This window comes from Bos taurus, chromosome 9 (genome assembly GCF_002263795.3).
Source record: "Bos taurus isolate L1 Dominette 01449 registration number 42190680 breed Hereford chromosome 9, ARS-UCD2.0, whole genome shotgun sequence".
NCBI lineage: Eukaryota > Metazoa > Chordata > Mammalia > Artiodactyla > Bovidae > Bos > Bos taurus.
This window is the reverse complement of record NC_037336.1, coordinates 33,757,616-33,782,900: the sequence shown is the minus strand read 5'-3', so window position 1 is coordinate 33,782,900 and position 25,285 is coordinate 33,757,616. Positions and strand designations below refer to the sequence as shown.

Here is a 25,285-nt window from a genome sequence, read left to right as displayed (position 1 = left end):
GATACAGCCACTATGGAAGATGGTATGGAGATTCCTTAAAAACTAGTAATAAAATCACCATATGACCCAGGAATCCCACTCCTAGGTGTACACCTGAGAAAACCAAAATTGAAAAAGACACACGTATCCCATTATTTATTGCAGCACTATTTACAACAGCTAGAACATGGAAGCAACCTAGATGTCCATCAACAGATGAATGGATAAAGAAGTTGTGGTCCATATACACAATGGAATATTACTCAGCCATAAAAATGAACACATTTGAGTCAGTTCTAATGAGGTGGCTGAAACTAGAATCTATTATACAGAGTGAAGTAAGTCAGAAAGAGAAAGATAAATATCATATTCTAATGTATATATATGGAATCTAGAAAAATGGTACTGAAGCATTTATTTACAGGGCAACAATGGAGAAACAGACATAGAGAATAGACTTATGGACATGGGGAGAGGGGAGGAGAGGGTGAGATGTATGAAAAGAGTAACATGGAAACTTACATTACTGTATGTAAAATGGATAGACAACCGGCATTTGCTGTGTGGCTCAGGAAACTCAAACAGGGGCTCTGTATCAACCTAGAGGAGTGGGTTGGGGTGAGAGTTGGGAGGGAGGTTCAAAAGGGAGGGGATATATGTATATCTATGGCTGATTCCCATCACTTCATGGGAAATAGATGGGGAAACAGTGGAAACAGTGTCAGACTTTATTTTGGGGGGCTCCAAAATCACTACAGATGGTGACTGAAGCCATGAAATTAAAAGACACTTACTCCTTGGAAGGAAAGTTATGACCAACCTAGACAGCATATTCAAAAGCAGAGACATTACTTTGTCAACAAAGGTCCATCTAATCAAGGCTATGGTTTTTCCTGTGGTCATGTATGGATGTGAAAGTTGGACTGTGAAGAAGGCTGAGTGCTGAAGAATTGATGCTTTTGAACTGTGGTGTTGGAGAAGACTCTTGAGAGTCCCTTGGACTGCAAGGAGATCCAACCAGTCCATTCTGAAGGAGATCAGCCCTGGGATTTCTTTGGAAGGAATGATGCTAAAGCTGAAACTCCAGTACTTTGGCCACCTCATGCGAAGAGTTGACTCATTGGAAAAGACCCTGATGCTGGGAGGGATTGGGGGCAGGAGGAGAAGGGGACGCCAGAGGATGAGATGGCTGGATGGCATCACTGATTCGATGGACGTGAGTCTGAGTAAACTCCGGGAATTGGTGATAAACAGGAAGGCCTGGCGTGCTGCGATTCACGGGGTCGCCAAGAGTCGGACACGACTGAGCAACTGAACTGAACTGATGGCTGATTCATGTTGAGGCTTGACAGAAAACAACAAAATTCTGTAAAGTAATTATCCTTCAATAAAAATAAATAAAATTTTTTAAAAACATAGGTCAACTTTTACTAAAGATAAAATTTACCCTGCTTCAAAAAAGTTTTTTTGAAACAGTTTTGATCTAGAAAAAAATAGAGTAACGTAACATGTATCTATGTACTGTCTATCCTGGCATTTTTACCTTTCCAAACTACATATTGAATAAGAAATAAGCATATTTGCAGGATTTATAGTATGGAGAGTTACAAGGCAAGAAGAACAACCCTAAGGAAAATCTAGGGACATGTCTAGACACTTGAATGTGGTTGAGAAGCACTCTCTCAGTAGAGTCACTTCTGGTTCAGGACTGAGTTATTAGCTCTTAACCTCAATTCAAGCTTAATCACATCTTTGGAATGATAGTGGTAAAAGAGTTAACTGTTATTTACAAAATTGTCTGGTAACTGTCTTTGGCAGTAGCTACAGTGAGTTCTGGCTCAGAGTCAAACAAGAAGCTGAGTGACTATTTTACATAGAAAATACCTTTTATTTTCCTTCATAGTTCCTAAAAACTGCAACCAGGAAAATAACATTTCTTTTTCATGCAAGACCTGTCACGAGGCAATGTTAATCCTTCCTTTAAATAATATTGCATGCTAAGTCACTTCAGTCGTGTCCAACTCTTTGCAACCCTATGGACTGTAGCCCACCAGGCTCCTCTGTCCACAGGATTCTCCAAGCAAGAATACTGGAGTGGGTTGCTATGCCCTTCTCCTGGGCATCTTTCCAATCCAGGGATTGAACCCTGGTCTATCGCATTGTGGGAGGTCTCCTGCATTGCAGGAGGATTCTTCATGGACTGAGCCCCCAGGGAAGCCCTTAAATAAGTAGTGTGTGCATGCCAAGTTGCTTCAGTTATGTCTGACTCTTTGTGACCCCATGGACTGTAGCCCACTAGGCTCCTCTGTCCATGGGATTCTCCAGGCAAAGATACTGAAGTGGGTTGCCATTTCCTCTTCTGGGGCTCTTCCCAACCCAGGAATGGAACTGATGTCTCATGTCTTCTGCATTGGCAGGTGGGTTCTTTATGACTACCACTACCTGGAGACATTAAATAAATTAAATGGAGATCAAATAACATTTTGTTGTTGTTGTTCAGTCACTTAGTCATGTTCAACTCTTTGCCACATGGACTGCAGCATGCCAGGCTTCCCTGTCCTTCACCATCTCCCTAAGCTTGCTCAAACTCATGTCCATTGAGCCGGTGATGCCATCCAACCATTTCGTCCTCTGGCGTCCCTTTCTCCTGCCTTCATTGTTTCCCAGCAAAAGTGTCTTTTCTAATGAGTTGCATCAGGTGGCCAGAGTTTTGGAGCTTCAGCTTCAGCATCAGTCCTTCCAATGTATATACAGGATTGATTTCGTTTAGGATTGACTGGTTTGATCTCCTTATGGTAATTCTGCAAGGAACTCTCAAGAGCTTTCTCCAGCACCACAGTTCAAAAGCATCCTCAGCCTTCTTTATGGTCCAACTCTCACTTCCATACATGACTATTGGAAAAACCTTAGCTTTGACTACATGAACATTTTCAGCAAAGTGATGTCTCTGCATTTTAATATGCTGTCTAGGTTGGCCATAGCTTTTCTTCCAAGGAGCAAGCGTCTTTTAATTTTATGGCTATAGTCGCCATCTGAGGTGATTTTGGAGCCCAAGAAAATAAAGTCTGTCATGGTTTCCATTGTTTCCCCATCTATTTGCCTTGAAATGCAAATGCCATGATCTTGGTTTTTTGAATATTGAGTTTCAAGCCAGTTTTTTCACTCTTCTCTTTCACTTTCATCAAGAGGCTCTTTAGTTCCTCTTCACTTTCTGCCATAAAGGTGGTGTTATCTGCATATCTGACGTTATTGATATTTCTCCCGGCAATATTGATTCCAGCTTGTGCTTCATCCAGCCCAGCATTTCGCATGATGTACTCTGCATATAAGTTAAATAAGCAGGATGACAATATATTGCCTTGACGTACTCCTTTCCTAATTTGGAACCAGCGTGTTGTTCCATGTCCAGTTCTAACTGTTGCTTCTTGACCTGCATACAGGTTTTGCAGGAGGCAGGTAAAGTGGTCTGGTATTCCCATCTCTTTAAGAATTCCCAGTTTGTTGTGTTCCACACAGTAAAAAGCTTTAGCATAGTCAATGAAGCAGAGTAGATGTTTTTTTCTGCAATTCTCTTGCTTTCTCTATAATCCAATGGATGTTGGCAATTTGATAACATTAGTATCTGCCATTTACCTTATTTCCAAGGGCACATTCTCTTTCCCAGTCCTGATCACTGCTCAGATGAAATCTCGTTATAGTTTTCTTGAACCCCCTTACTTGGATTTTTCCCAATTAATTGGCATCTTATATTGATTTGCAATTGTGAAAAAAAAAAAGTGGTTCTGCCTACATGTAAAGAGGAGTAATCTACAATGTTCTAACCAACTGGACATATCCTTTTTCTTTTTTTTTCTATTTTTTATTTAAATATTGAAAAAAAATTTTACACTGTTGTGTTGGTGTCTGACTCTTCGCAACCCCATGGACTGCAGCCCACCAGGATCCTCCATCCATGGGATTTTCCAGGCAAGAGTACTGGAGTGGGGTGCCATCGCCTTCTCCAGTTTCTGCCATAGAACAATGCAAATCAGCCGTAATTACACATACATCCCCTTCCTCTGTAGCCTCCCTCCCCTCTCCCCCAGCGCATCCCTCTAGGTTATCACAGAGCCCCAGACTGGACTTTCCGTGCTGCACAGCAACTTCTCACCAGCTATCCATCTTATTTCTGATAGTGTATATATGTTGATGCTACTTCCTTCATTCATCCCACTCTCTCCCTCCCCTACTGTGTCTACAAGTCCATTCTCCATATCTCTGTCTCCATCCTTTCCCTGCAAATAGATTCATCAATATCGCTTCTCTAAATTCCATACAGAAGTCAATGGCACCCCACTCCAGTGCTTTGCCTGGAAAATCCCATGGATGGAGGAGCCTGGTGGGCTGCAGTCCATGGGGTCACTGGGAGTCGGACCCGACTGAGCGACTTCACTTTCACTTTTCACTTTCATGCATTGGAGAAGGAAATGGCAACCCACTCCAGTGTTCTTGCCTGGAGAATCCCAGGGATGGGGGAGCCTGGTGGCTGCCGTCTATGGGGTCACACAGAGTCAGACACGACTGAAGTGACTTAGCAGCAGCATCAGCAGTGTTAATATACTATAATTGTTTTTCCCTTTCTGACATACCTCACTGTTTAACAGGCTCTAGGTCCATCCACTTCACTAGAGCTGACTCAAATTCATTCTTTTTTATGGCTAACATTCCACTGTCTATATGTACCACATCTTCCTTATCCACTCATCTGTTGATGGACATTTAGGTTGCTTCCATGTCCTGGCTATTGTAAGCAATGCTGCTATGGTCAGTGAGGCACATGTGTCTTTTGATTATGGTTTTCTCAGAGTATATGCCCTCAATGGGACATATTATCTCTTTGTTGTTTTTACTGACTCCCTCAATCCTCTCAACCATTTCTTGACCCTTCTTTTTCTTTCTTTCTCTCCTCCATGTTCTTTGTTTTCTAGTACTTCTTTCTCATCCTACATGCAATAAGGACAAGAAAGAAAGAGAGAGAGGAAGTGATGAAGGAAGGAGGGAAGGAAGAGAAAAAGGAAGGTAGGAAGGAAAGAAGAAATAAGATTAACCTGGCATAATCAAGACTGAAGGACAAAGGAATTAAACTTGAAGAAATATGTAGACATAATTGATTGAAATCTATAGGACGGTAGCTAAAGAAATAGCTCATATTTTAAGAATAAGCCTGGGAAGTTTTTCCAAACTTTCAGTTTTCTTCATAGCAAATTTTGGATTAAATAGTCATTGTTATCTGGTAAGGTATCCTTATAACACTGAACTTGCCTATTTAAATTTTTTTCTTTATTGAGATAAAATCCACCATTTTAACCATTTTGAAGTATATGATTCAGTGTTTTTTTTTTTTTTTTAGCATATTCACAATGTTGTGCAACCAACTCTACTAATTCCAGAATGTTTTCATTACCCACAAAGGAAACCCTATATACGTTAAGCAGTCACTTCCCAATACCCCACCTCCAGTCACTCACAATCACTAATCTACTTTCTATCTTTATGGAATTGTTTATTCTGGACATTTCATATAGATGGACTCATACAATATGTGGCCTTTATATTTGACTTCATTCATTTACCATTAGATTTTCAATTTTCACCCATATTGTAGTATATATAAGTTCTTCGTTATTTTTATAGCTAAGTATGATTCCTTTGAATGAATATGCCACATTTTATTAATCTACTCCATAGTGATAGACACTGGGTGGTATCTGCTTTGACTATTATGCATAATTTTGCTACAAACATTTGTATTTATGTTTTGGTGTTTTCTGTTTTCTGTTCTTTTGGGTAAATATATCAGAATGGAATTATTGGGTCATATAGTAGCTCCATGATATGACATGACATGAGTTTGAGCAAACTCTGGGAGATAACGACAGGAAAACCTGGTGTGCTGCAGTCCACGGGGTCACAAAGAGTTGGGCGTGACTTAGCAACTGAACAACCACGAAGAGTAGCTTCATGTTTAAATATTAGAGGGACTGCCAAACTGTTTTCTACAATAGCTGCATTTTACATGCTCACCAGCAATGTATGAGACTTTCAGTTTCTCTATATCTTACTTTCCTTTTCCTTTAAAAAATTATAACCATCCTAATGGGAGTAAAGTGCTATCTCATTGTGGTTTTGATTTGCATTTCCCTAAGGATAATGATGTTGAACATCCTTTCATGTGCTTATTGGACACTGGTTTACTTTCTTTGGAGAAATGTCTATTCAAATCTTTGGTCCGTCTATAAATTGGGCTACTATCTTTTCATTGTTGAGTTATAACAATTATTCAGATATTTGGGGTACTAGATCTTTATCAGGTAAGTGATTTTAAACGTTCTGTCATTCCATGTGTTTTCACTTTCTTGATAGTGTGTTCCTTGATGTACACATTTTAGTGCAGTTCATCTTTTTCTGTTTGTTGCTGTGCTTTTGGTATTCTATTTAAGAAATATATGCTTACTCTAAGGTCATGAAGATTTACACTTAGATTTCCTTTTAAGAGTTGTACAGTTTTAGCTCTTATATTTAGGTCTCTGATTCATTTTGAGTTAATATTTGTATATATTAAAAGTGTGAAGAAGAGCATCAAATTCAAAGCCCAGAAAGAGTCTGGGCAAGGAGCAAAATGTTTCTCAGAATCATTCTGCAATGAAAGAGAAAATTTCTTTTTCTTTTTTGCCTATGGTGCTAAAAAAGATCTAAAGTTTCAGAAAAAAAACTATTAGATACCTTTTATTGTGCTTAACTGTTCCAGTCACTGTCATAATAAAGAACACACCTAGGTTCTTTTTCACGATATTTTATTTAATTCTTACATCTGTGCTATAGTGTGGTATCTTATGTTGGCAGAACATGAGTCAAGCAGTCATCTACAAATGTGATTTTTAAGACACAGTTTTGAGAAGAAACAAGGGATGGGGCAGGACAGAGAAGAGGAAGAAGCCAAATAAGAATGTGTTTCCACAACCTAGATGTCCATCAACAGATGAATGGATAAGGAAGTTGTGGTACATATACACAATGGAATATTACTCAACTATAAAAAGGAATGCATTTGAGTTAGTTCTAATGAGGTGGAGGAACCTAGAGCCTATTATACAAAGTGAAGTTAAGTCAGAAAAAGACAAATATCATGTATTAACACATGTATATGGAATCTAGATAGTACTGGCGATCCTACTTGCAGGGCAGGAAAGAAGACATGGACATTTTGGACACAGTTGGGGGAAGGAGAGGGTGGGATGATATGAAAGAATAGCATTGAAACATATACATCACCATATGCAAAAGAGAAGACAGTGGGAGTTCGATGGATGATGCAGGGAACCCAAAGCCAGTGCTCTCTGACAACTTAGAGGGGTGGGATGGGGAGGAAAGTGGGAGGCTTTCAAGAGGGAGGGGGCATATGGATACCTAATGCGGATTCATGTTGAAGTATGGCAAAAACCATCATAATATTGTAAACTGATTATCCTTTAATTTAAAAAGCTAATAAAAAAAAGGAAAAAAAAAAAAAAACAGGCTTCCAGAAATAGTCCAGCAGATGATGCTTCAGCCTGATCCCACAGAGGAACTTTGGATTGTAAACTGCAGCTTGTATTTATCCACCACGAGGTCAATGAGCTAGGCTTTTATTTTCCTTAATCATCAGTCATTGGCTAAGGGCTATCCAGGGGATGTATAAACACTGAGGTACTGGGGCTCTGCCTATGGGCAAAGGTGGTCTGGTAGCCAAGGGCAGTTCCTCCAAAGAAGAGTCTCAGGTGCCTTCAGGTGGTGGGTGGTAGAGCTGGTTACTGGAAACAAAAGGAAGTTGAAGCTGGAGAAAGGGTGGTTCAAAAATGTAAGGGGGACCCAAGAGGATCTGAGAAAGCACCCATGGGTCTGCTACAGATAGTTACTATTTCTTCCAGTTTAGAGAGAAAGGAACAGAAAGGTTAAGTGCCCAGAGTCACTAGGAGAATGAGTACCAGTGTATCTGACTCCAAATTCCTTTCCCCTTTAATGTGGTACCTCCAGTCATGAAGATACGCTCATTTGGGAACTTCCAAGAATCTTCTTTCTCGTATATCGCTGGGCTGTTTTATTCAAACAGTAAACTTTTTCAGGTATTCTTTGAGATCTGTAATGCATACAGAATTCTGTATGTGTGTGTATGTGAGTGTATGTGTGTGTATGTGAGTGTATGCATGTGCTTTTATCTTCTGGGAAGAGAATCTATGGCTTATGCAAGTTTCTTAAAGGAATATAAGAAACAAAATGTTTAGAAGCATTATTTTAAAAGATCATTTTCTATATTTACCTATTTTCCTGCCTAGGATTTTTTTTTTTACTTGCTTATCAGTCTTATGTCTCTAAATCATTGTTCTTAGGAGCTCAAATTATAATAATCACAAATGGCAATTTAGGATGATAAAGCTTTTTATTTCCCTTCTCAGAGCACCACTCTTATTGCGTCTGAGAGGGATTGGTATGAACTCTTTTTTAAACATTTGATATAATTCAGCATTCAAGTCCTCTTGTCTTAGGCTTCTATTGTTGGAAATGTTTTTATTACTGATTCAATTTCTTTACTTATGGTAAGTCTTTCAGGTTTTTATTTCTGACCAGTAGCACACAGAACTTACATATTATTTTGTTAGGGGGAAAGAGTTTACTTAAAAATAAAGCAAAAAATTCACTTGGGGCCTTAAATGGTTTGTGTTTCGCTGATCAATTCAACTGGATAATTGCCAGATATTCACTTAGTGTCCGTATGACATACACACACACATACAACCTGGCCATCAAGTGATATTTTTAAAAAGCTATTTTTAAATCCTAGTAATTTTCCTTGAATGTTTTTCTTCTGATTATGTGATACAAGTGGACAGAGTCTTTCTGTGTACACTTAACCACTAGGACTTCTTTATAGAGTGAGTCTGAGGGTGTTTCTGTAAAGAAGGGACATGCTAAACTTTAGCATTGTAGGGCTGAGCCCCATGGACTGAGAAAACTCTGAGGCTTTGCAGAGAGGGGGTACTGGGTAGAGGAGACTGATACTGAAGGTTGTAGGGAGTGATGGTGGTATAGACTTAAAGCTTTGGGTACCTGGATAGATGGATTGCCCCAACCTAGATCCAGGCTCTGGAGGTACCAGAAGAAAATCTCTGACAGAGAAGTGGTGACTTTCCCATAAGTTATGCTGAAAAATGGGTAAGGGTCAAATACACTCATAATCTTAGCCACTTTGACAAAGTAATACTCTTAGATTGTTTTACTCCTGCCTATAATCCACCCTTCAGCCATCCACCACTTTGGGTCCCATTTTGCTTTTTCCATGTTATATTTGGATATAATATAGTTCAATATTGTTAAATTTCAGGAGTGATCTATCTTACTAATGTTCTAAATGAGGATGGCAGGCTGCAGGTTGTGGTGAAAAAGTGTGAATGAAAGCAAGATATTTGCTCTCTCTGGAGAGCACCAAACATATAGATAGTAAGCACAGGGCAATATCTGTCAAAAGAACAGAAGATGGAAGGAAGGAAGGATTCTGTGTCAATGGGGCAACACATAGCCCAAGTCTACTGATTTCTTCTTAAAGAGAGAACAAGATATTTTCCCCCATACACGACTATCTCGGCATTTTAGATTGGAAATGAAATGTGGCAATCTCATTTTTTCATTTCCGCAATGGTCCATTGCACTACCACCAGGTACGAGGGGTGAGGAATCGTCAGGGACGCGTTTAAATTACAAAATATGTAGAGACTGGATGCATCTTTTCCTCTAAGCTCAGAGCCAGATCCCCAGAGCGCAGAGAGGCAGGCATTCTGCGCTGGGGAGCAAGGCAGTCTCGCCACTTGTGGGCCGAGATGGCGTCTGTCCCGGTCACTGAGAAGACCCCTCACCACCCCCCGCCCCCCACAGCCCAGGATTACTCTGGGAATAAATCAACCCAGGCCATGTTATGCAAAGACTGAGCGGTGCTCTGAGGTCCCCGTCTTCCGGCCTGGGCGTGCAGATTCAGGGCTGTCCCCTGAAGCATCCTTGATGTCATCTGAGAATAGAGGTGGGGAGAGTTGCTTCTCCCCTCCCTCGGCATCCTCCCCGCCACCCCCTGCACCCCCGCCACCCCGAGATGACAGTGTCGCTTTCTTGGTTCTTTGGAGAGCTTTGGGTGTGAAAAGTGTCCTCAGTCACAGCTCAAGATGGGAGAAGAGGAAACAGAGGGAAGGAGATGTGGGGAAAGGGACTTCATTGCTCAGGCTTGACTCGCGCAGGTGAGGAAGTGAGTTCTGAGCAGAGCATCTGTCAGGATGGCAGACAGGTGGAGACAGGCAGTCCCGCCTCGGCCCACCCGGTTCCCTGGGCGGTCAGAGCTGCACCTGGGCCGGGCCTTCCTTCTCCGCGACGCCCGGGGGATCCCGAGCCGCGGCCTCCGTCTCCGCCCCAGCGGCCCCGGGTCCGCAGCCCCGCCCCGCCCCGCCCCGCCCCGGCCTCCCGGCTCCGCTGGGCGCCGGTCGACCGCCGGGCGCCCAAGTCTCGGCGGCCAGGAGGATGGCCAAGCTCCCGGAGCTGGAAGACGCCTTCCTGCAGGCGCAGGCTTCTCCCCCGGTTTCTCCCGAAGTCCAGGAGTGTTGTGTGCAGCTCCTGGGCAAGGGTTTGCTCGTTTACCCCGAAGAACGGGTGTACCTGGCGGCCGAAGCGCAGCCGGGGCGCGCGCTGGGCAGCGGGGAGAAAGCGGACGACCCGGAGCTGCCCGGGGGAGTTAAATCCGGTGAGTGCTCTGCCCTCCCGGGACGTGACTGGGACTCGGATGTAGTTTTAAAAGGGCCTCCAATAATAAAGATAAACACATCGCAAACGTACATGTGTTTCCCCTAGGAAAATGCTGGTCGAATAGAAATTAAGTCAAAGGGATTTTGTATAACTCCTCCGAACCCCCATAGGCCACCCCGTTTGACCCCAAGATACATTTAGAGCTAATTAATTGATTTTATATTCTGTTTTCCTTTATCATCTTTTCAACTGGCAATCAGAAATGCATTTAAGCAATGGTAACTTTTCCTCCGAAGAAGAGGATGCGGATAATCCAGACAGCAAAACTAAAGCAACCGATCCACACCTCTCACAGAAGAAAACCATCACGCAGATTATGAAGGATAAAAAGAAGCAGACCCAGCTCACCCTGCAGTGGTAAGGCTCCCTCAAGGGTACCTATAACACCTGTTGAATTTTTAAAGTCAGTATATTCAGATTCTTTGCTTTTCTCCACTTGGTTTTCAAACTTTCTTGGAGGAGTTTAAAAGACCAATTAGAAATTCATCCAAAAATTGTTTTCACTGAATGTTTCGTATAGAGACATATCCTGGTACGGGTGAAAAATGATCTGCAATGCAAATAAAAATCATCACTTTGTTCACTATTGGCTAACTTCTTTGTAATTTCTTTGTTGTAGTTTCATTATTGTAATTTCTTTGAATGTAAGCAATAATGAATTTTTAATAACTTATTTGTTCAACATGCAATCAACTCATAAACTTTTATGTTTATAAAACATGAATCTTAAAAATAACTTAAAAAGAGGAAGGATCTTAACATTACCTTTTACTATAGAGCGCAAATTCAAAATTGTGTATCAATTGTGTATCAGTTCAGCCATATGATGAAATATGTTTGAACTAGAAGACATAGATCAATCAGTTAAAATGGTGCTATTAACTTAAATAAATATTCAACTATTTTAAAAGTAGCTTTTATATATGATTTATTACAGTGAATATCACTAATTAGATTTTGTGGAAAATCTTCTAAAACCAAGAGTTTATCAATAGGCTCTCTAAGGTCCTACAGAACCTTTTATAATATTGTTTCAAAAGGAGGAGGAATCTAAAGTAGAAACATAATATTAAACTTCCCTATGTAGGGTAAAGAAATTTCCTCCCAAATTCCAAATAGGATGCAAATAAGTTAAAATGTCTATTTGCTGATAAGTTACACAATCTGTTTATATGTAAAATGTGATCTAAATCTTAGAAAAATACAATAGAAAAATCAGTATCTTAATAAAAACTAGTACATTTTATTTCATTTAAACATTGAATTATAATTTGCATATACTAAATGTTTGTGATTGTGTCCTTAATTCTTCCAAACATTTGAAGTACAACCTTAATATCCTTCTAAAATTATGGCTAATCTATCGAAGTTGATGTCTCATTTATTAGTTAAGAATATACTAGAGCAATAAATAATTGAGCTAACTATCTTAAATATTTAGGAAACAGCTATTTTCTTTAGGTTAATTGGGGCAAAAAGGTTTTGACTTCAGATATATTATGAAGGTTTTTTGAATGATCACTTCCATTCAATTTGAGTGAATGGAAACAAATTTGGGTTTTTATTTTATAAATATAAATACATTACAATTAAAGAAAAAAGTCATATCCAAAATTAAGATTGTATTTATGTCTAGGATTAGTCAGTATTTTGAAGACAAAAACAATGCCAACACCGGGTGAAAAAGTGGACATTATATGTGTCATTTAAATATAGTTTAAATAGTTGAGTATTTCTCAGTAATTTTCATATGTTTTGAGGCTATAAAATGTCATCATTTTTGTTTGAACTTTCCACACTCTCACCCCCTCCCAAAGAGATATATAGTTTTTAAAAAACCTAGTGGAGTTATTCACCTTTTGATAATTTTCCCTTACGATTACAGATTATAGTGGGGATGTTAAAAATTAGAATTAAAAATTAAAGTGAAAAAATCTGCCTGAGTAGCTTCAATTTTCACTCTTAGCTAGGTGTTTGGTTTTATGTATGCAGATTTTACTTGGATTTCCATCTTTCTGTGACAAAGGATAAAAGGAACCAAATCCCAGGAAACACATCTTGTAGCTTTCATCTCACGCACCTTGGGAACATGTTAAATCAGAGATCTTGAAGAGTTTCACTCAGTTTTAACCTAAATGTATATTCTATATTGCATTGCTCTTGTATAGTAGTAATTATGATTTTACTGTACATAAAAAGAATGTAAGTAAATTTTAGCCATTATTATCTACTGAAAGGGTAGAAGAATTGAGAGTAGAATCCACAAGTTCTGATTTCTTGATGGCTGTTCAGGTATTTGTAACACTTAAATATATGTTATTACATTTATATAAATTGTGTGCAGTTGCAATTGCTGGTATCCAAATTAAGTGGAATTATTTATAAATTTTCAAAGATTATATGATTATGTTTATAATATAGAACTGAATTTAGTGTCATGTTTGGTGGCATCTATAGAGAATAACATTATGTTTTGTGAGTACAGGATCTTTTAGGTAATTATAAGTACTGATTACAGCAAAAAAGGGTAGATAGAAATAAATCGGTACTATTTCAAACTTAAAGTTAATGTATTCTTATGTATTTTGCAAATAAATGTGTCACCATACTTCCCCAACTATTCAATGTTCAGAGCCAGTTTGTGAGTGAGTAAGAGATTGTAGGCATTCGCCAACCTGAAGCCTCTCAAGAATGTTATTTTAAAAATCCATCACCTTCAATTTCACTATTCATATTTGGTTATCACAGAGCAAAGCCTGATGAACAGTGAAGATTTACTCAGAAGTAAGGCTTATTTGGGCACGTGGACCAGGCAGAAGTGATTTTGTCTTAGCCATGGGTGTTTTAACTGCACTAACAGGTGTTCATTGAGGTTCTTGTTCTTCTAACTTTAATCCTTGTGATTATATTTTCAATATTATCCAGAATAAAAGAAGTCTACTTATGTCTGCTCATGAACACATTTATATAGAGTCTGTGTTCAAAAGGAGCATTAAAACAATGTGAGGGGGAAGGAAAGAAGAAATAAAGAAAAGGTTTGAACTAATTCTTTGCCCTTTTTCTTAGGCTTGAAGAGAATTACATTGTATGTGAAGGAGTTTGCTTACCACGGTGCATCCTTTATGCACACTATTTAGATTTCTGCAGGAAAGAGAAATTAGAGCCAGCCTGCGCGGCCACCTTTGGAAAGGTAAATAACACATTTTGACTATACTGCCTTACAACTAAAGTCATATGAGGCAGACAGTATGGAAACAAACTTAACTGTTCAAGTTTTCTTACAGAATATTAAGAAATCTGTTTGTAAATGAAATCTCTTAAGGACTGCATTTGAAACTACTCTATGTTTAATGTAGATTTTACCTACTATGTGTTTTACCTTGAACTGTAATTCTATATGTTTTAAATATTAGAACCCTGGCTACCAGATTTAATGTGACCTTAAAAGAAGCTTCAGATAAGTTCCATTCCCTTCAAAGAGGGATACATTAAAAAGAATGATATGGCCTGTACTGAGAAGCAAAATTAAGTGGAAATGACAAGTATCTTGTTAATATAATTGGTGATTGCATTTATTCTATCTCATAAACAGTTCTCTTAATTCTCCATTTGCTCTTATGTATATTTATACCCCAAACTCCCGAGATGTTGTGACAGGATTGGTTAAATTTCTCTCCTTTAAAAACATTCCTTTTTACTGAACCTGTGTGGTTAGGATGGGAATCGCTATAACTGATTGCTACTGTATTTACATACATGGGACTCATTTTAGGAATTTGGAAACAGTATCTATCTCTTGAGAAAGTCTTGTTTTTTGAGATTCTTGTCCTGCTCTATTGTCTTAAAAAATCTCAGATATCCCAGAAAAATTGGAACTTTAGATCTCAACTATTACATCTCTTATCAACTGAAATCCAAATTCTAACCTGTAGAGGGACTCATTGTATTAGAAAATAATGATGACTATCGTCTGGCTTCTCAGTTTTTTTTTTTAATAAAATAATTTATGAATTTATTTTGAAAACTTATCTGTTTACAGCACACAGTATGATAAGGGCATGGTAATCCAGTGATTTTGGTTCCAGCCTAGGCTCTAATTTGTTGGGAGACCTGAAAAGCACTTAACCTCCTGAAAACTCAGTTCACTCATTCTATAAAATGAGGAGGTTGCATAAGACGACTTCTAATATCCATTTTAGCTGTAATATTTTACTAGGCCTCCTTATGATAGTAATTCTTAACTGTTTGGGGCGCCATGAAACACTGAAGATATGATAAGAACTACAGAACCAGTCCTCAAGAAATTGATGCACATTAAAGCATAAAGTCTGCCATGGAGTCTTTAGAAGATCATGTCTAGATCTCCTAAGATTCAGGTTAAAAGTGCTGTTTTATGCAGAAGAGATTTTTGTTCATGACTCAAGCACTAATTTTTAGTCAGTTTAGAGAAAAAGAATTTAAAACACTGAAATTTGAAACCAAAGAAAAGAAAAAATTTAAAACACTGCTGTGGAGATCTGGTAAGACAAAGAAAATTTCCATGTCCTTTCAGAGCTGGAGATAGATATTTAATTTGGGTGAATCTCTGCAAAGAATTACTATAAAGAAACTCAAAATTTCCCACAAAGTATATAAATAAAGTAATAATTGTTCTAGTAATAATATCAAGCAAGAGCACATATTGGTATAATCTGCTTTGGAAATTGAGAAAAGGGCAATGGAACAATATCATCAAAAAAAAAATACCTCTCTCCCTGTGCAGATGTGTCATTATGTATCAATATGTGTATGACATTATTTTTTCCAGACTAAATATTTACTCAAAGCTCAACATTTGTTTTCTAGAATTAATTGATCATGGGAGGCTTGCAATAGAACCCCACACCTTCTAAAAACTAAAGTAATTGACTTTCTTTTCAGACAATTCGTCAAAAATTTCCCCTCTTGACGACTCGGCGGCTCGGAACAAGAGGCCATTCAAAGTAAGGCACATGAATAAGCGCATTTCAGATCTGTACACATGGTACCTTATACATGAGGACTAACACAGTGTGAAACAAGGATTGTCTTTATCGGTGAATAGAACTAGGTATTCTCTTCTTGATAAAGCAGAGAACTGCTTTACTAACTATTAAGACCTAAAAAGAAAAAAATAAATGGATTTTAGAATAATGTTTAAAAAGCTAAATTTACACAGAAAAATCATTTTTTTCTGGTGAAATAATCTTTATTTTATTTTACATTATTATTTAATTTTGGCTGTACAGGATCTTTGTTGCTCTCGGGCTTTTCTCTAGCGAGTGGGGGCTACTCTGCAGCTGTGGTGCACAGGCTTCTCATTGCGGTGGGCTCACTTGTTGCAGAACACAGACTCGAGGGTGCATGGGCTTCAGTAGCTGTGGTTCCTGGGCTCTAAAGCACAGACTCAATAGGTGTAGTGCACAGGCTGTTGCTCCATGTCATGTGGGATCTTCTCAGACCAGGAATCGAACTTGTGTCTCCTGCATGGGCAGGCGGACTCTATACCACTGAGCCACCAGGGAAGTCCTCTGGTGGAATAATCTAAATGAATCATTTTTACAACCTTAAAGCCATGGCTGAAGGTACCAGCATCATGAAAAGGAAATGCAAATGGATGCCTAAGTGACTGGGTGGAATCCACACACTTCCAAAGAGCAGGAAGGGGAGGGAGGGATTGAACATGGTCCAGGTTCTTCCTCTGTTTTTTTTTTCCCAGATAATAATTTATTTATATCGCCCTGTTTTCCATTCAAGACAAATGACAGGCACAAATGACTCAATGGAAATATAAATATAAAATGAACAGTCACGTTTTCTCTCTGTTGATAACGTTAGCTTTTGCTTATCTCCTGTGACAATCTCTGCAGAACCTTCAGCTACAGGTTCCTGTTCATCCATTATTTCTTTTGTCCACCATTTTTTTTTAGTTTTTCCTTTCCTAATGTCTACAAACATATTCAGATCTCTTCTGTGTTGATAAAAATAAAATTATCTCAAACCTGCTATACTCTTCAATATTGCTGTTATTTTTCTTCTCTTTGCTATTTCTTGAGAGTAGCTATCTGTTCACTTACCTTACCACTGATCACATACCTCTGTCTCGTCCATTTCTTTACCTGGACAAAAACTCAATGGCTCGTTTTTACTGTTGCTGATCTTCCTAGGCACCTGTCTAGAGTTTGAATCCACTGATAATGTCCTCTTAAAATAAATAAATGCATAAAGCTTCCTCTATGGCCTTTCTGTCACACCACTATCAAGTCTTTTTCCCTCTTCTGCCGTTTATTTTCCAGTTTATCCAGTGTCTCTTTCTGCCCTAACATCTAGTCCAGCGTAGTCCAAAAAAATCCAAAATTTTCTAGAAGCCACGTTAAAAAAGTAAGATGAGACAGATGAGATTGATTTTAATATTTTTTTAAGCCAACATATCCAAAACATGATAATTTGACCATATAAAAAATAAAATTATTGATGAGATATTTTACATTCTTTCTTTTCTACCAGTGTTTGAGATCCCATGTGTATTTTATAGCTACACTACATAGCAATTCAGACTAGTCACATTTCAGATGGCTCAGTAATAGACATGTGATCTGTGGCTATTCTCTTGGCTAGCTCAGCCTTAGTCATTTGCCGAAAAAATAGATACTATTTTATTATGAATTCTCTTGAATCTGTGTCTCTCTCCATTCATACTTTCAAAACCTGACCTTGACCCTGTCTTTCTAGTCTGTTCAGTACAGTTCTCATCTTGACCTTGTGAAGTTCAGATTCAATCTTTTCTCTGTCATCCTCAGACACTTTCACCTGCTCTTGACAAACTTTTCTAACTTCGACATTAAAGGCCCATTACGATTTAGTGCCAAACCATTTTCTTACCTTATTATCTGCTCCTCACTTTTCAGCATGCAGCCTGTGCTCTCACCAGTTTATTGATCACTTAGTTCCCTTTGCTTCCCTCTCAACTGCCACTGTTTTGTTCTTACTGTCTTCCTCCATGGAAGATCTCCTTTTCCCTAGAAGGGAACGGAACCCCTATCCGTTTAAAAGAATGTCTCCTGAACTTCCTCTTCTTTTGAATCTTTTCTTTGCCTCTTGACATTTTGTAGGCTTTTTCTTTGCACCCTCATGGGAGAAGGCAATGGCACCCCACTCCAGTGCTCTTGCCTGGAAAATCCCATGGATGGAGGAGCCTGGTGGGCTGCAGCCCATGAAGTCGCTAAGAGTCGGACATGACTGAGTGACTTGACTTTCACTTTTCACTTTCATGCATTGGAGAAGGAAATGGCAACCCACTCCAGTATTCTTGCCTGGAGAATCCCAGGGACAGGGGAGCCTGGTGGGCTGCCGTCTATGGGGTTGCACAGAGTCGGATACGACTGAAGTGATTTAGCAGCAGCAGCAGCAGTTTTTGATACCTATCCTAGTGGGAAATTAACTTATCTCCTCCTCTCAAAAGATAGTGTTTTGAAGATAGAGACTTTGTCTCACCCATTCTTGTATTCTTCCTGTGGTCTGCTATGTAATAGATTGGACTCCCCTGGTGAAAGTGAAAGTTGCTCAGTCATGTCCGACTCTTTGCAACCCCATGGACTGTTCGGTCCATGGAATTCTCCAGGCCAGAATACTGGAATTGGTAGTATTCTCCTTCTTCAGGGGATCTTCAAGCCTGGGATTGAACCCAGATCTTCCGCATTGTAGGTGGATTCCTTACCAGCTGAGCCACAAGAGAAGCCCAGGATTCCTTGCTGGATCAGTGGTAAGGAATCCACTGGCCAATGCAGGAGATGTGGGTTTGATCCCTGGGTTGGGTAGACCCCTCAGAGAAGGAAATAGTGACCCACTTGAGTATACTTTCCTGGGAAATCCCATGGACAGAGGAGTCTGGTGGGCTACAGTTGAAGGGGTAGCAGAAGAGTCGGACACAACTTAGCAACAAAACAAAAACAATATAATAGATTATCAATTAATATCTATTTCACTGATTCCTGTTAATGTTAATAGTATTGTGACCTGAGAAATGAAATGCCAGATTGAAAAAGACAAAGTTGGCTCATTCCTTCTAACCAAATCAGCTTTTTTTCAAAGTTGAATCAGTTTAACTGGCTAATTTCTACTGAATTTGATTCCTGCTGAACTGTGTAGGGAGATAAAAGATTAAATAGTGTTTGAGGTAAATAGACAGTGGAAAAAGAGGCTAAGCAATGCAGAGAAATCCTCTTCACGGGGTCTACAAGAGGACAAGCAGGCAGGCTGCAGAGAAAGTCAATTAATCCTAGAAGGAGCCTTTAGGATTAGGAATGAATCATTAACCTTGTCCATTGTGACAGTGAGGCTCCCGTGTGTAGGTTTATGTTGTAAAACAATATGTAGTGACTTCAGGGAGTTTGTTTGGTATCTAACAGCTGATGCCCAAGAGCATAGCATTAACAATTTGAATTTGTTCCTACTTTGCTGATATGCCATTTGCTTTTTATAAATTGCATATTATACTTTTGGTACTTGATATCATGGGGACATTTTTTTCTTTGTATCAGCTAAGTATGTTGAAAGATATGGCAAGCTGTAGAGTTTGTGTATTTTGTCATTGTTCATATTTTGATGTAATTATTCTTAGTGAGATGATTTTCCTGACTTTTTCATTTCCAAGAAATACTCTTAGACTTTTTTTTAATCTTAGAAGATAATATATCAAGAGGTAGAGTCACCTAGTGGTCAGGATTATGAGGTTTAAAGTTGAACAAATCTGAGCTTTAATCCCATATTCCCATATATAACTGGGTGAGTTGTTCAGCTTTTTATCAAGAAATTGGCTATGCCATTAGCTATTGGATTTGGTATGAGAATTAAATGAAAAAAGTATAGAAATGAATGGAGACATGAATATGCTTTCAACCTCACTATCCTTAATAGTAAAGAATTATTATTAATAGTAATATGAAATTAATAATATATTATTCACAGTGCATCCAAAAATCAGCAATGCAACTAAAAGTTATTACTTATCGAGCACTACACACACATGCACACATACACACTCACTCTCTAATCTTTACGATGACAATACAAGATTGGAATTACTGTGTTTTGCAAAGGAGGAGACTGCAGTTCAAAGATCACTGACTTGCCCAAGGCCATGTAGGTACTATAACATAAAAATGTTGGCATTTAAATCAAGGTTTATTTGGCTCTAAAGTTTGTGCTTTAACAACTGATAAAATTTCTTCTCTCCAATATGTCATATCAAAAAGTTGTATAATTGAACTTTTGAGATTTTGAGGTATACATTTTATTTATTTTTTCTGATATAGCAGTTGTAAATGTTCATTAATATATTAGACTCTTCTTCAAAGAGCTAACAACATTTCTCAAGCATCAAAATAAGGCATTTAAAATTATTTTATATTTATTTAGACATATTTTTGTTTTCTATAAAAGCAAATTTGTAGCACAAACAGTTTTACATTCTGCTTTGAATTTTTGTCCAAAATTTCTCTATGTTGGCATATTATCTTTACAATCATCGTTTCTACTGGCTGTTTAATATTTCAAAAATTTGCCTTTTATGAAAAAATATTTTTATGTGTTTGGAAATGTGAAAAATTGATGAAACAAATATAAATGAAGAAGTAAGCATGTTTTGGAGAAACAAGATTTATAATTTCTCCCAATTTTACTAGTAATTTTGGAAAACTTTTTGTTGTCATTTTTATAATAGTGCCCAGAATGTATAATCATTAAATATCTATTAAATTATTTCTAACATATGAATAAATTTAGTATTAATTTATTTATAAGTAAATAAATAATAAACACAGTCCTCCGTCCTTCCATTCACTCTCACCATCTCCTTCCTGCCAAGGAAACTAACAATCCCAATGGCAGTTTCTGCATGTTCTCAATACCAGTATAAAAACTGACTTTGCTTTTGAGGTTTTTTTCTCTCTTCTCTTTGATTCACCACCAATGTCAATAATATACTTTGATTTTCTTTCCTGTGCAAAATTTTTAAATTTAGATTTTGAATAAATAGAAATGGATCAAAATTCTATAGGTACAAAGAATGTTTAATGAAAAGTAATTTCTGCCTATTTTATATCATGAAAGTATTATTTTGAATATAGTATATTATGGATTTTTATTGATTACAAAGCATGGTGCTAAAGAGTTTTAGACAATAGTAAAATAGGGTACATACTGTCAAAAAACTTTCACTATTAATATTCATGTATTCAGTAAACATTTTACTGTGTGTCCTGGTGCTGACTAAGCCCTAGAGATACAATGATTAGCAAAAGAGTCTGTGTCCCACCCTTGCTCAAAACCGCTCAGCAGGATAAGGGAAAAGACAGGGGAGCCCACTGAGCAGATTTCATGAGACTTCATGCACACAGTAAACTGTTTGATTTGAAGTTACATTTTAATTTCTTGTAGACTTTGATCAGTCAAATCTTGGTTTTCAGACATGACAGATAAAAGCTATTATCTTATTTATTAGTAGTGATTTAGTGGGTTAATAAAACTGATATGGCAGCTGCTCTTATCATAGTAAGTTATTGCAAGGCCCTGAACAGCTTAATCCCATCATTTCCTTATCAGTTATCATTTGTCTAATGTAAACTAACATCAGGGCTACTAGCTCAGTGGGAACATATGTTTCAGGAATTCTATATAATGACAAAATGGAAAAGAAGACTTATAGGTGTAGGTATAAACTGATCATCAAATGAAGGAAAGTATTGGACACAAAGTAAATATTTTAGTACTAAAAACAGGAGCAATAATTTCATTTGTCCTATTAAAATATAACGCACTCACTTTAAAATGTGGACATAAAAATTAATGAATAATTTTTCATCATTCCTAAAATGTAAATGATGTCTGTCACCTAATACAAGGCAAAGGACAGTTGATGCTAATGAATGAACCCAATTTTGTTAATCACAAGGACTACTTGTATTATGCAAATGTTTTATTAGCTAAATTAGGTAATCATACCCAGGATTCTTAAGCAGTCATCATATATCTTTTAGGATAAAAATGGATAAAAATCATATAGGGAGAAAGAACTGTGAAATATTTGGAAATAGAGTAACCTACAGGATAGGCATTGTCTATTGGTATATAAGTTAAAAAAACTATTTATCCCATAGTGAGGCAAACCTCACTTTTTTATTCAACATTTACCTGTATGTATTCTGATTATGTTAGAATATTTCTGGCAAATATTTCCTAGCAAGATTTATTTTAGGGTAATATTTTAACAACAAATAATGATATAAAATGTTGCAAGTGAGATGAAAAAATTCACATATGTTTTGTTTGAAATTACTCTCCCTTGTTTATGAGTTTTATCTTCAGCTGTTAGGAAGACAGAGAGCTGCTCAATTATCTCTCTCAAAGACACTAAATCATCACTCAGATGATAATATGTTCCTAGTTAGACTAAAAGGAAGATTAAAGGGGAAAGATTATTTTACTGGCACTAGAAGGAACTGGATATGAAGTGTGCTAAAGCATTACAATGGTCATTGCAAAATATTGAGATTTATATTTCTAGCAATTTCTAGCCTTTTCACCTCAATACACTGACTGTCCATGTCCTTTATATACATTGTTCAGATATACAACTTTTGTTCAACTCCAGTATTTTACCAGTAACCTGAAAAGGCACCGTCTTAGAAAGCAGTTATTGAAAACTATTGGCTTTAAGAAAATGTGTGTTTTATCAGTTTCTAGATTTCTAGCAGAACACATTGACTGGTCCAATAAATGAGGATTTTTCTATACATTAATTTCTAAAGGGGAATACAATGAGGGGAAAGATAAAATTCCCTTCCTCTAAATCTTACTGGTCAGTAGGAGAGAGAAGCTGTGTGTGCTCATACCAGTAGTACGAGATACAAAGCTACATGGGATAACTGACCAAGAGTTCGAAGGACAGAGAAATTAATTTTACCTAAGATACCGTGCAAAACTTGCTTGAATCATGGATAACAAGTGAGGACGTGTAGGAAGAAGGCATTCCCAGAGCAGAGCTCAACAAGATAAAAGCACGAAGGGAGGAAAGCACACATTGTTTAAGGAAAGCAAGGAACTCAGAAAGAGAGAAATTGTCTTTATTATTATTCAGTATAAATAGCTACCACCTATTAAGCGACTATTACATGTAAAGAACTTTACGTATACTTCACCTTGAATTTCCACAGCAGCCTGCAAGTAAAGTAATATTTATTTTACTTTACTTTATAGGTAAACTATATATTCAATAAATGTAATAGTTTATTATTATTATTCACAAAAGTGAAAGTGAAGCCTCTCGGTTGTGTCTGACTCTTTACGACCCCATGGACTGTAGCCTACGAGGCTCCTCCATCCATGGGATTCTCCAGGCAAGAATACTAGAGTGGGTTGCCATTTCCTTCTCCAAGAGATCTTCCCGACCCAGGGATTGAACCCGGGTCTCCCTAAATCATTCAGTACTTGTGGTAGAGTTAAAGGAATTAGTCAATTTCCTCACGTCACATTAGACAAGAGATTTTAAAATCTCTATCAAATTTTAAATTGTGCTGTGTTTAAGTGTATGATACTGTATGCATGCCCTTTATTAACAAATTCTTGTTTTTAACATTTTCTTTATGATATATTGTTATTTTTAACTTTTTTCATGTGATGAATTTATTTATTCAACAAATGTTTATTACCTTTATAGGGAGCTTATATTCTAGAGGGTATGTTTGTTTACATATAGAATTTCAAATATGAAACATTCAGACCAATGGTATTGTTCTTAATGATTCAAGTTAGCTATTAATTCTTAATGATTAATGCTGAAGTTGGAGAGGGAATGTGTCTGCTGAGTGCAAGCGTGTTTGAACTATATTTCATCTAAGAATTTCTAATTATAAATTAAATTAAGATGCAGTGTAATTTTGTATCATGAGTATGGAGGGAACATGATCTCACAGAGAGTGCTCTGTGGAGCTTCGGGTTTGAATTTTGTCTTCAAACTCATAACCTTTCACACAACTCATTCAAAAAAATCACATAACCTTTTTGAACTTTGCTTTGAAATGGAAATATTACTTTATCTGCAGGCTGCTGTGGAATTTTGAGGTGAAGTATAGGTAAAATTCTTTACATGTAATAGTTGCTCAATAAGTGGTAACTGTTTATACTCGTATTGACTATCACCTGCTTCAGTTTTAACACATGTTAGTTTGCAATTCTTTCTTTGCATGCTTCCCCCGCCCCACAAGACTACCCACTCCCCCAGGGCGGAAACCCTCATCAGTATCTTTTTGAATCGTTAGCTCCTAGCACACAGTAAGCCTTGGATACATGTTTGAAAGAGTGTTCACTCTTTCACTAGTTCCTTGTTGGCCAGCATATTTATAAGGTTGTGCTCATGTAACATGCTCAAGTACATCAACATGTCTCAATTATGAGACATTGCTAATGAGAAAAGGGCTGGCTGCTTCTCCCTTCTAGAGTCTTCAGGTGTCAATGTATATCTGGTTGATGGTGTCATTTATATGTGACCTATGAATAAAATACATTACTTAAAAGATTTTTTTTTAGATATAACATCTTGATTCTCATTGTAGGTGGAGGTATTAAATACTTCTATTTTTAAGGATGTGTGTGTGCTTAGTTGCTCAGTTGTGTCCGACTCTTTGCGACCCCATGGACTGTAGTGAGCCAGGCTCCTCTGTCCATGGGGATTCTCCAGGCAAGAATACTGGAGTGAGTTGCCATGCCCTCTTCCAGGAGATCTTCCTGACCCAGGGATCGAACCCAGGTCTCCCGCATTGCAGGTGGATTTTTTACCATCTGAGCAACCAGGGAAACCCATTTTTAAAGGTATTCTGTCTTAATGATGAGAAGGGAGGAAGCAAAATAATAGCTGTTTTATAAAAATAAGGAACAAATGAATTGTGTAATAAAAATATCCTTTCCTTAAAAATATAAAGTAAAAAAAGAATTACAAATCCGTTAGTATTTTGGGGGGTCCTAAAGGATGTTGCAATTTTTACAAAAAGTGATCATCAAGTGATATTTTTAAATGGAAGTAAAGTTTGCCTAAGGGTTTTTCAGTGTGGTCGCTGCTCTGTGACTGGCAGGCAGCTGGGCTCAAGAAGCCATGAACCAGGGTGAAATGCAGAAACATATAGGTTCCTGGTTGATTATCCAGGTCTGGTTTTTAATCATTGTGTTGACAGCTCACACGGTGGTCAGGATACAGTGTGCCAGCTAATATTTGCTGAACTCATGGTTATCCCTTTGATTTGTCTTACAAATGTTGTCTACCACATGTGAAGGCAAGTAGTTTCTTCTCAGTTTACATGGCAAAACATTTCATCATGGTGTAATATTACTTACATGTTGAAAAAAGGATTATAAATGAGAAACAAGAAGATCAAATTAT

The 25,285-nt window shown here is 37.7% G+C and overlaps 1 protein-coding gene across 3 annotated transcripts in view; it reads left to right on the top strand.

Moving 5' to 3' along the window:
- The window catches only part of RFX6 (regulatory factor X6), a 123,340-nt gene that overhangs the window by 59,756 nt on the left and 38,299 nt on the right, over positions 1–25,285 (top strand). For 2 of the 3 annotated variants that reach the window (XM_059890147.1, XM_059890146.1), the window contains exons 2-4: positions 11,037–11,193; positions 13,903–14,026; positions 15,757–15,818. In XM_059890147.1, the coding sequence (XP_059746130.1) occupies positions 11,039–11,193; positions 13,903–14,026; positions 15,757–15,818 (341 nt within the window). In that variant the 5' untranslated portion in view covers positions 11,037–11,038. Of the gene's footprint in view, positions 1–10,494; positions 10,775–11,036; positions 11,194–13,902; positions 14,027–15,756; positions 15,819–25,285 lie in introns of those variants that run through there. The other variant, XM_003586463.6, reaches the window with a different exon arrangement.